Genomic DNA, 11,951 nt, shown 5'->3' with positions numbered 1-11,951 from the left:
AGGAAAGGTGCACGCATTAAAGAAATTAAAGGTCATATATCCCGAGCGACCTGTGAGTAATTGAAAAGGTGGATATTTATAAACCGGTTCTATTCGCACTGAGTTCCTCAATCCCCATAAAACTACAGGTAGTAGTGCATTGATTCAGTCTTTCTTTTTCTTTAAGAATTTGTGCTACTAGGTGGGTCTTAAATGATCTGTGGAAACGTTCTATGAGTCCGTTGAACTCAGGATGATACGAGGTTGTGTTCTTGATTGCAATCCCAAGTATCCTGCAAACACATAATTAACTTGTGAACTGTGTTCTTCTGTCAGACAGAATGGTCTCTGGAATTCCAAATTTCGAAATCCAACCACTCAAAAAATTATTTACTATTGTCTTGGAGGTTATATCTGGAATAGGTATTACTTCTGGTAACCTTGTGAAACGATCCATAATAGTTAGTCATAGCGCTGTCCCTGAATTAGTGGGAATGGACCGAATAAGTCTACGTGAATAAAGGAAAGTCTTTCAGATGGAGAGGTCTGAAAGACGACGTTGGTTTGATGTCATGAAAGATTTGGTTTTCTGACACGCTGAACACTCTCTAGTGTAGTTTATTTCGTCTGTTCGCAAACTAGTCCAAGCATAAAAAAGTGATACCCTCCTTCATGTTTCTTTGAATCCCAGGTGATTGTCCTTGTATACATAATTCACGATTCGTTAACGCAATTCTAGAGATGACACAGCCACGCGGAATGCGTCAGCATTGCCAAAACCAGCAAGTAGGGTTGTCACAATGTATTTAAAAGAAGGTTTAATTTTAAAGTTAAGTAAATTAGGATCCCGTTTCTTTTGACCCTCAATTATATCTTCAACGAAGGTTGGGCCTATTGTGATATTATTTATACTTCTAAAAAGAATGTATCCAGTATGATTTAATTTTCCAGAAACGTGTTCGAAATCACAATTGAATTCTGCTATGAATGCAAAAGTACGGAACTGTCTTGGAATCCAAGAGGGGTCGCAAATGTCAATGGCAGTGACTTAAGGTTTGTGGTCCGTGAAAACTTTAAAAACTTGTCCATCCAAAGCCCATAGAAAATGTTTGATGCTTTCCTTAAAACTTAATAATTCCCTATCAAACGTAAAATATTTCTGTTGTGTCGTTGATAGAGCCCGAGACCAAAAATCTAGAGGTTGCCAGTGACCATTTACCTTTTTCTCGAGAACACCTCCCATACTTGTATCAGATGCATCAGTTGTCAAGACTAAAGGCAGTGAACTATCTCTGAATGCAAGTTGAGTATTTTTAGACGAACTATTTTTAATACTTTGAAAGGTGTGTACATGTTCTGTATTCCAATTAAACTTGACGTTCTTCTTTAACAGGTCTACAAATGAACTATCCATTGAGACAATCTTTCGATGAACTGAGAGTAATATTATACCATGCCCAAAGAAGACGATCGTTGGATTCCTTTCTTCAATAAATCGTTGATTTTGTCTCGTAAAAAATTTTACTTCTCACCATCTAACTTGTGTGATTTTGCAAAGCAAGGAGGACCTTTCGTCTCGATATGGTGTTCAACTCCGTGAGCTGGATAAGTTTCAATGAAACTTTTATTATCAAAGACATTATTATATTTCAATTTGATTTCTTGAGTCTTCGATAGTTCTGAAATGAAGCACAGTAAATCTCGGCATAATTTTTGATTGAAAATATCAATTCCAAATCTGAAATAAAAAATCTGCAACCAAAATTGGACGACCATTTTGTACCACAATAAATTTCAATTGGAAATCTCCTAGATCTGCTAGATTGAGAGTTAAAGTTGTTGTACCAAAAATATCAACAAGGGTTCCTCCATATCCAATAACAGGGGAGAGTTTTTCACGAACAAGACCTTTACATTTTTTTTAAATGGCATAACAGACTCTTGCACTCCTGTATCTACCAGAAAGTTAATCAAATTTGAATTGTCTTTGATGAAAAAGAAGTTTAATTATTTATTTACAACCTAAGTCTCATGAAAGTGAGGGTAATTTAGTTTTATGAAACAACTACAAAAAAATGGCAACTAGCTCCTGAACAGGTAGTTGCGTTCATTCCAAATTTAGAATGATAATATCAGTTATCTTTTTTCTCCTTAGATTTAGTAATTTTGGACGTGTTATGAAGAGGTTTTTTGAAAACATGATTGATAGGAGGCGAAGCGGACGAGTCTTCAAGAGTGGAAATATGTGAATTGCTAAGTTCTTTGGCTGCAACACACTTTTGCTTCAACTCTTCAACTGAATGTGACTGTGCTCTCAAGTATCCTCGATGGTCTTTAGGTACATTTCTGATGAGGACTTCCCGTAGTAAATGATGACGCAAATCATGGATGTATTCCTCGTCAAGGAGACGCTCAACTTCATCTATAACTTCCCCAGGGGAAAATCCCGATGAATCGCAGAGCATATCTTTTTTTTTTAAATTCTACCTGAAGGTGAGACCATATTTCTGTAAAATTGCCTTTTTTTGCACAATCATACATGAGTCCTTCTTTTTTAATCGGAATAGACCTAAAACTTCACTGGGTGATGAATGCCGTAGATTTTTTTTTAATTTCAAAAAAATCTCAAAACCAAGCTCCTCAGCTAGAATAATTATCTTAAATAAAAGGTCTAAATCCATTAAAAACCTTAAATATGTAGTCAAATCCGAGTTTGGTTCCCTCCTTCTTGATGGAAGCCTCTAAAGACTAGACACTCCTTTTCCTCAATTTACCGCCAAATAGAGCGATCCAGTGGATTCAAATCTGGGCTCTGAGCGGGTCAAAGGTTCTTGTATCAGAATTTCATTTTGCTACCTTCACTCTTATACATTATTAGCAGGGTCGTGCGTCAGTATTGCGCTTTGTCCGCTTCAGCGGACCAAAAGAAAAAACCTTACTCAACCGTCCACCAATCATATAGGTATGTAAATATAGATGAATTAAGTCATAATTAATTATTAAAATCTATTTTATATATGTAACTTATGACCAACTCATAATAATACTGAGTTTATTCTAATAAAATTACATATTTGTAGCACGTCCACCCAAAAGGAAGCTAGATAATTTTTCTCAAAATTGAACATGGAATACATTTTCCAACAAATTATAGTTCATTTAAATGAAAAAATTATTCTGATTAATCCTTTGGAGGCACCACAAATTGTACTTAAAGTAGCCAAAATTCACCGGCACATTTATAGAATTAATAAATTATATCTTTAAGACAATATTGGGGCCAAATTAAGTCAGATAGATAAAACGGAGGTTTTAAACTACAGTAAACACTCTCGGGTATCTCAATTCATCGCAGAAATTTGAATTCAAATCCTGTAATTTACCGTAATATCTCTTTCAAATATTGCTTGTCATCTTATAAATATAAATGATTGAACCTTTGAATATAAAACGCGTTTTCCGCTTCCCGTGATACATTTCTGATAATTAATAAATTACTGCAATTATTTCAAGTGTACTTTACAGCCAAAAATAAAAAACAAAGACGCACACAACATTTTTCGTATGGATTTAAAATACTTCACATTGAGTGGATATTTGAGTTAGATATTACGTTTAACGTTACTGGTTGCAAATGTGAAGTACTTTACAGCCAAAAAAAAAAAAAAAAAAAGACGCACACAACATTTTCCGTATGGAGTACTCTTGAAATATTTAAGAGCGTGAGAATTTGTTTCATTGAATACAAGATAAATTAAATTATTACTGCTTAAAAGGGACATAAATAATAGTTATGTACTTTTTAGAGTGGATTGTTGCAGTAATTTATTAATCATCAGAAATGTATCACAGGAAGCGGAAAATGCATTTTAACAGAGAGTTGGTGATTTGTGCTATCTGTCAGAAGGAAATACAGAAGGACAACTTTAATGATCACAAAGTTAAACTCCATAAAAATGACCCCAGCTACAAGTATCAAGTGAAAATTGATCATAAGAAGCAGAAAACATTGAACTTTGCGTTAAGAATATTTCCTCTGCTACATCCTCATCCTCATTCACTGCCTCCTCCTGTCCCGATGACCCTGCTCCAGTTGAGGCCTTACTGCCTGAACCAAGATCTGAAAAGTCTGTTTCTGCTGAAGAGAAAGTTACTGCAGACACAGAAAATAATAGCGACTCATCAAATTACCCCAGCGGACGGATTTCTCATGGAATAAGACTTCCTAATTTCGATATCGGACCAATCATCTCTCCTGAGCAGCTCTCTGTAGTCAACAACAACAATATTCCCTCTGCAGAGGACTCTGAGACTAGCGACAATGTCCAGGGAGGTGAGAAGAGTAAGACTGAGGAGATGGAGTTTGTGGACGGAGGCCCAGAGTATTATGTCGTCTTCACGAGCCAGCTGGGTGACCCGATACTTACCGGGCGGGAGCCAAAGTGGAAGGACATCCAGACCAGAACCAGAGTGGAGACTGAGCGGGAAACTGTGCCTAAAGTCGAGAGAGATCATTCTCTACAGCCCAAGTTACAAACATACAGTCCTCAGATAGATGACAAATACTCCAGAGACTTTCAATATGATTGGTAAGTTCCCGTTGCTAGAATATAACGAGGTTGAAAAGTCAGCCAAGTGTTTCGCCTGTTCCAAATTTTCAATTTCCAACCTTGGGAAATTTGTAATCAAAACATGGAAAAACAGTTCCTCGTTGAAAGTTCATTCTAACAACAAAAAACACAAACTGTCGATGGAAAAGTGGATCAATTTCCTCACATCAAAGTGAAAGAATACCTCGGTTCTCGGCCATGTTCAGTCTCAACATGCTGAGGAAGACGTGAAGTGGCGAGCTTATTTGAGGTATCTTTTCCAAACGGTTGGGTTCCTCGCAAAGCAAGGATTGGTTTTTAGGGGCGATTCCTAAACAAGAGAAAATTTGACAGAATCTAATGAAAACAATCGAGGAAACTTCTTGGAGCTTTTGTCCCTGCGTTCACACGACAATCATATTCTCAAAGAAAAACTGGAGGCCGAAGTCAAAAAAATTGGTTCAGCTGGGACAGGTTTTGCCAAATGGACTTCACCTGACATCCAAAATGAGCTGATAGAGATTATAGCATCCAAAGTAACGGAAAATATAATTGAAGATGTCAAGACTTGTGCCGGCGATGATGACTACTGGTTCTCTGTGATTGAAGATGAGAGATCAGATCTGTCAAACACGGAGCAGTTCAGTCTGTCACTGGGATAATTGACGAGTGAAGGCATCAAGAAAGAGAGCTTCCTCAAGTTTGTAAAAGTTACCCAGACTGACGGCAAATATTTGTTTGAGAAGCTTCACGAGGCTGTCAAGGATCTCGACCTTAACCCCGCCCGCACTGTCTCCCTGGCCGCGGACGGTGCCTCCAACATATCCGGCATCAAGAAGGGTCTTGCTGCCAGGTGGAAGGAAGCAGCCCCACTGTGTGTCTACATCCACTGCTACGCCCATGTCCTCAATCTTGTAGTCAAGGATCTTCTCTCAGATATAACCCTGTTGAGAAATACAATGGGGACAGTACAAATTTTATACAACTTCATTGAAGGGTACAAAGAGGTCAGCAATCTACAAGTCGGTGAAGATAACAAGTAAAGATGAGGAGCATGCCAAGATGATGCCTGAAGAACCAGTCTGCTACCCGCTGGAGTCTCCGCTACGATGTTGTACACGCTGTATCTCTAGGGATGGTCAGAATCATGAAGACCCTCATAATAATGAGAAAAGATAAAGATACATTGTCGAGTTCAACAGCAACTTCTCTGCTCAACAGCATCTTTAGTCACGAATTTGTTTTCGGCATTGAACTGTTGACGACACTCCTCAGACACACATCTAGCTTGTCAGATGAACTTCAAGGCAGAAAGGTTGACCTAACAAAGGCCCGGAAACACGTCAACCTAGTGATTAGGACTCTTGAAGATCTTAAGAATGAGAAAATCTTTGAATCAATTTGGAAACTTGCCGAGTTGAAGTCGTCTGAGATGAAATCAGTATTTGACCAGGAGGACTCAATTGATTTGGAATTCAAGGAGGCGAAGATTCCAAGGAGAATAAAGTGGAAAGGATCAACTGAATCCTACTTCCGTGAAACACATTTCGATGTTGCAATCAATAAGATTGTATTAAAGCTCGAGAGCAGTTTTGCCACCGACGATACAAACATAACAATGGATCTCATTGCAATCGTCAATGACAGTGAAGGTGAGACCTGTGTCCTTGAGCGTGTCGCCAAGCACTACAGACTTGAACTCGAGCAGCTCCAGTCAGACCATGCAATCTTCCAGCAATTCAAGGTTAATATTATAATGTTTCATTTTGCATTATATGTTTAAAATTCATGTTTTTCTAGGCAGATATTGACACAGAAGACATGGTTTCGTCACAAATTGCTGCGGAGTTAATAAACTTGGGAGTGTTCCGCCTGATGCCGGAGCTATACAAGGTGATTGTTATCCCGGCCTCAATGCCCATCAGCAGCTGTGAGGCGGAGCGGTCATTCTCCTGTCTCAGAAGGCTCAAGAACCACATGAGGACCACCATGGACCAGGAGAGGCTCTCCTCCCTCACCCTCTTGAACATGGGCAGGGTGATGGTGGACAAGGTGCTCCATGAAGACATGGACAGTTTGGACACCTTTGCGTCAAGGAAAGAGAGGAAAAACTTATTCTTCTAATCATGATAAAGAACACATGCATTTTTTTTTTCATTTTTTTCAAACACATCACCACGTATACATGCGAGTTAAAAACATCAAGACTTGTGAACATAATTTATTTTCTGTCGATGTAACCGTTTCATGGTATATCTCGTTCATTATCTTCATCCGTTATTATTTTAAAAATATTTAAGGAGGTTTAAATTGTTTGACTTAATTGTATAGTTCAAAAATTTTCTTTCATTTTTGCACCGTCCATTTTATACTCCATTATACTCTTTCCTTTATGAATAGGTCGGCATTGACTTTCCGTCTAGAGTTTTTCCTTTTCATTTTATTTTTCCCAATGTTTGCCTGAAGAAAATAATGGTCAGACAGTCCATTGGACGATATTCTTGCAAGATTTAATCTATGCTGTAGCATTTGCCCTGTTTAAATATCCCACGTTCACCACTGAAAATCAACCGTTCACCCTTGTAAAGCGGACCGAAAAATCTTCCTGACATACAGCACTGATTATTAGCAGTATGTGCCGGAGCCCCACCCAGCTGAAATAAGGACGTCGCCTTTTTGTACTTATTCATGGTCTTGGTGATCTATTGCTCCCTATTTTTGCTATTTTGTCTTTGTTTTCACAAATAATTTAATCCGCTGTAGAATGAGATTTAAAAAAATTTAATTTCATGTAAGAAAACAAAGTTAAATTAATAAACACATAATGTTTATACTCCAATTCTTTTATTTTGTAATTAATTATTTATATTTTAATATATCAAAATATCAATTCATTTCAATCACTCAACTTTAATTACTAATTGAATTATTAATTTTTTATATTTCAATGGACCACCCGGTATTTTATGTTTGCTATTTTATCTCTTTTTGCGCACAATAAATTTAACCCACTGTAAAGTGCAATTTCAGTAATTAATTTCCCTTGAAAAATAAAGGTGAAAATATTAAATACACATATTTTAAAATGGGCAGCACAATTAGCATGAGTGTAGTTTAACTGAAAGATGACGTCATTTCTTATCATTTATAAAAACAAACTAACTCTAGAATGAACAGTCAAGTGTATATTAGGGTGTTCCATATTACCCCAGTTTCCATATTACTTCTACCTTTAACTCAAATTTAAAGAATGTTTGGTATATTTTATTAAAAGCTCAAACAAAACTTCTTCATAGAAATAATAAAATACGCAATATATATATTTTTATGAAAGATTAAGGTCTGGAAAGATTTCCACCTCGAATTGAAGATGTCATCACTCGTAAATAAAAGATAGTCACGTCTGTCTAGCAATTGTAGACAGTTACTCACCAAGGTTTTAGGTATTTTGGACATACAATTGTTATGTAACAATAGTTCAAGCAAGCCGATGTGAGTGTTTCTGATAAAAATTGACAAAATCGAAAAGTGTTACCTTTAAATAAATTCAAAAATAGCAAACAAATTAAGATTCAGTCTTTACAACTCAATGTAATTGAGTTACACACATGGGGTCATCACGGTGAGAAGTTTGTAGAGTTACAAAGAAACCATTTTGAAAATAACATAAAAAATGTATTTTATCTTTGTTAGGTCGGAAACTTTTCAGACCACATTCGTATGGATAAGATGAGGGATCAACAAGAAATTGTATTCCTGTCCATTTGGAAACGGAGCATAAGTATATGATAATAATTAATTAATTACTTCATTGATTTATCAAGAAGAAACAATCATGAAACAGCCATGACGTATCAAGTGAGATGAGGAAATTGATAGCTCTCAAAAAAATACATAATGTATTTTTGTATCAGTGAAGTATATTGATATATTTGATAACTATATATGTTTTATTTTTTTGCATTTTTAAAACACTTTACAACAAGGATAGGGAATAAGTCTTACTTCCGAGGGGAAGTTATCACTACCACGGCCGATTAAATAATGTACAAAAAGAAGTAAGAGCACTCGTAGCAACCTATTTGGTCCTTCAATCACGGCCAAACCAATGAAGGGATCTTGATAAAAGTTTCATGAAGCTTTTTGAGGCTCCTGAAACAGTTTGGGAAACATTTTTTCCCCCTTCAAGGCCGTGGCAGCCTTTATATATCATTTTGTAGCACTTCACCTGTACAACCTGAGAGCTGTGGTGTATTTGGATAATATAACGAAACTTTAATGCTCAAGGAACCAGCGATGGAAGAATTTAACTTACTTCAGGGACCAGCACCTCATGCACACAACCTGTGGGTGGGAGTGTACTTTTGCATATTAGAAAAGTTTCTTGGTGCATAGAAATGAAGAGGGGTGCAGTTTAAGCATGAGTACTTTAACTTAACTAACTGGGAGGGGGGATAAATTTTAGGATATTAAGAGGGTTCTTTGATACTAACAGGAGTGAGAGCGGAGAATTTTAACTGACTTCGAGCCCAGAAGTTCAGCTGTACCACCCTTGAGCGAGGGTGTACTATATAATGTTATAAGGATTCCTTTGTGCATAGAAACCGTACAGGGGTAGAGTTTAGACTGTATTTTGGCCCAGTACTTCACCTGTAGTACCTGATAATTGTGGCGATATTATGAAGTTCCTTGATTCTCGGCAAAGCAGTGGTGGAGAATTTAAACTTGACTTGGGCCCTGCCGTTCACTTTTCCAACCCGTTGCCTAGGGTGTATCATAGTTTATTAGAAGGTACCTAGAAACGCAGTGCCTGTAGAGTTTAAACTGTATTTATAACGTGAGATCCGGGATTTATGAAGAGGTTTTGATGCCTGGGTAAGCAACTGTAAGACTGCAAGTTCAGCATCTCATCCAGAATAAAGCAGCTACTTCCTAATCGTGTAAAATAAGAGTGTTCATATAATGCCTATACTCATAAAACCAACTTGAGAATAATTTTTAAGATTTTACGGTCTTTATTTTTAATTTTATAATAAGCGGAAGAATAATTTTAATTTCTTAATGTCCCAGACAACGCCGGGCATAACTACTCCAGGAACATTCAATTATTGTAAATAGGTTCTAATTATTAACTTTATATATTAAAATTGGAGTAATATGAATGGCTGCAATATTACAGTATTGCAACATGACTCATCATCAAATGTAATTGTTAATAGTAGTACTACCCAGCATTGCCTGGAGTAATAGAAACTTAAAGAACTCAATACAGTACGGAATGTAAGAAGAAAGTGGGGCTGAAACTATTCCGTTCTGGTCATATAGACGTCGAAAATCCTTTAAAATATTTGAAATCGTAGAATTTGGACGAGCAAATGAGCACTTACTCCGTTACTAGGAATTGAAGAGTATCCAGAAAACTTTTTGGAACCATCTAAATCGGATTATCTTAACTATGTTATTTTTATTGTTAAAAAAGAGTGAAAAAACACTCAGAACTTTTTAATTCCCCTAAAATATACTTTTTTTTTGGCAAAGAGTCTCCCCACACCGCTGTAGACCATAAAATTATCAGACCGGGTTTTGAATTTCAGACTAAAATCCAGCACTAGTTTGTATATTGTATATATATCATGGAGTCAAGCGTCTACACGACGCCTTATCAATTAAATAGCATACAAGTTATTCAGTTTTGATCAAAATAGAATAGAATTACTTGTTTATTTTATATTATTCGTAAACATTTTCCAATGCCCTTTTACCAACGTACACATTGTAAACGTCATTAAACATAGGTAAGAAATACGCAACATTCTCAACATCAATGCAGTTTCTAAAAAGAGTTATGTAACAATATATTTATTATATTAAACAGATGTTTTGGTCTTCCTTTCGTATGGTTATTACTTAAAGTAAAATGGTATGACGTTATGAGTGCCTGCTTATTTTTTGGAAAAAAAATTGAGCGCTCTTTTTCATCATTGCTCTTTGATGTAAAAAAAAAAGAAGATTGAAGTAAATAAAGCACCTCACTTTTTTTTTCATTTCTGAACCATGAAAAAATCTAATGGATTTCGCGCAGTTTATATCCAAACATCATGCCGAGTGCATTCTCGTGTGTATCGTCTCAAGGAACCAGAGGAGGAGGAGGCCAGGAAGAACGACCCCGTAGTAGTCACTCGGAAGAGCGAGAACTATTCCCTTCACCATCCACTCTTCCGCAAAGACGTCAATCCCTTCCAGCCAGACCTGCCCGCCCTGAAAGGAAAGCATCCTTTCACCATTGGGGCTCGAGTCTCAGTATGGACAAGGAAGTAGAGGAATTGACTTCACGTACACTACGTCCTCCAAGTCCTACACTGGTTGTTGTACCTCCAAAACACCATCCAAATCCAAGTATACGTCGTCGAAAGCCCTCACTTCCGGATCTAAGAGTGGAGTTGAATCATCCTAAACTTCAAGACTATTTGGAAAAGCCGCGATTTGTGAATAATGTTGCTGTTCCAAGGAAGGTCATGCCTCAAAGAACACGTGGGATGCCTGGCTCTTTGAATCCAAGTTCCTATCGTAATCTTAGACTTGGTAACTTTTTCGAAGAAGAGGAAGAGGAACAGGAAGGAGATGGAATCATTCCGGAGAGACTTCGGTTGTACTATTTAGATACGTACCTAAATGTATGCGACACTTGTGACTCACTCACACACTGCAATCCTAATTCTCCTATTCACAAAGGCCTATAGAAATGATGAACTATCCAGCTTCAAATTCATTATGTATCAACTCCATATTCATACTTGAAACAATACTTCCAAAATATAATCCTTTACTCCATTTTAAATTTATTTAAGCCATCTTCCATATTATGTTACTATAATTTCTGTCAAAAAGTGTATGTAAATATTATTAAAAAACAATCCTGTAAAGCGTTATATCACTGACTTCATTAATTACATTATAAATATAATTATTGTCGGATCGATCCAAAAAAAATAATAAAAAGACTACAATACTATCAGTCCGGTCTTAATAAAAATTTTCAGTCTTATGTCCTTATCAGTCTTTTATAGTAACTGCAATAGCTGAAACTATCTCTTTTCAGCTGTTCAACATAACCTCTTTTAAGATACAAGATTGCTGAAGCTTAAATGAGTGTGTGGATATAACTTATTATTATACATTTTAGCCATCATTTATTATTTTCTTCGTTCTTATATTATTAAATTCAAGCTTTAAGATCAAAATAACAAGGACTTTATATTTTCTGATCGATGAGGGACTAGAAAAGTAGGATACTTCAAGAAAAACATATTATTTCCATTCTAATAGTTAATTTTTATTTACAATATCTAAATAAGGTTGTGTAACGATGTAATAACACATTTT

At 36.4% G+C, this 11,951-nt stretch overlaps 2 protein-coding genes across 2 annotated transcripts; both read left to right on the top strand.

The window, feature by feature from the left end:
• The first annotated feature begins 4,337 nt into the window (after positions 1-4,337).
• Positions 4,338-7,217, top strand: LOC139906424 (zinc finger MYM-type protein 1-like). The gene is made up of 2 exons (XM_071891252.1): positions 4,338-6,312; positions 6,369-7,217. Exons 1-2 carry the CDS (start codon positions 5,704-5,706, stop codon positions 6,690-6,692), a joined length of 933 nt encoding a protein of 310 aa, XP_071747353.1. The 5' UTR covers positions 4,338-5,703; the 3' UTR covers positions 6,693-7,217.
• A 1,044-nt stretch (positions 7,218-8,261) lies between these two features.
• On the top strand, positions 8,262-11,583 carry LOC121124468 (uncharacterized). The gene is made up of 2 exons (XM_040719623.2): positions 8,262-10,363; positions 10,444-11,583. The coding sequence occupies exon 2, from the start codon at positions 10,667-10,669 to the stop codon at positions 11,306-11,308; it is 642 nt and encodes a 213-aa protein (XP_040575557.1). The 5' UTR covers positions 8,262-10,363; positions 10,444-10,666; the 3' UTR covers positions 11,309-11,583.
• Positions 11,584-11,951: the final 368 nt, after the last annotated feature.

This window comes from Lepeophtheirus salmonis, chromosome 9, assembly GCF_016086655.4.
Source record: "Lepeophtheirus salmonis chromosome 9, UVic_Lsal_1.4, whole genome shotgun sequence".
Taxonomy (NCBI): domain Eukaryota; kingdom Metazoa; phylum Arthropoda; class Copepoda; order Siphonostomatoida; family Caligidae; genus Lepeophtheirus; species Lepeophtheirus salmonis.
This window is presented reverse-complemented; position numbering and strand designations above follow the sequence as displayed.

What these genes read in the sequence shown, in the direction of transcription:
- LOC139906424 (XM_071891252.1), top strand. Translation starts at nt 5,704, where the DNA reads ATGGTCAGAATCATGAAGACCCTCATAATAATGAGAAAAGATAAAGAT. An exon ending in CAATCTTCCAGCAATTCAAG is followed by an intron (nt 6,313 to 6,368) that starts GTTAATATTATA and finishes ATGTTTTTCTAG; the next exon opens with GCAGATATTGACACAGAAGA.
- LOC121124468 (XM_040719623.2), top strand. Translation starts at nt 10,667, where the DNA reads ATGCCGAGTGCATTCTCGTGTGTATCGTCTCAAGGAACCAGAGGAGGA.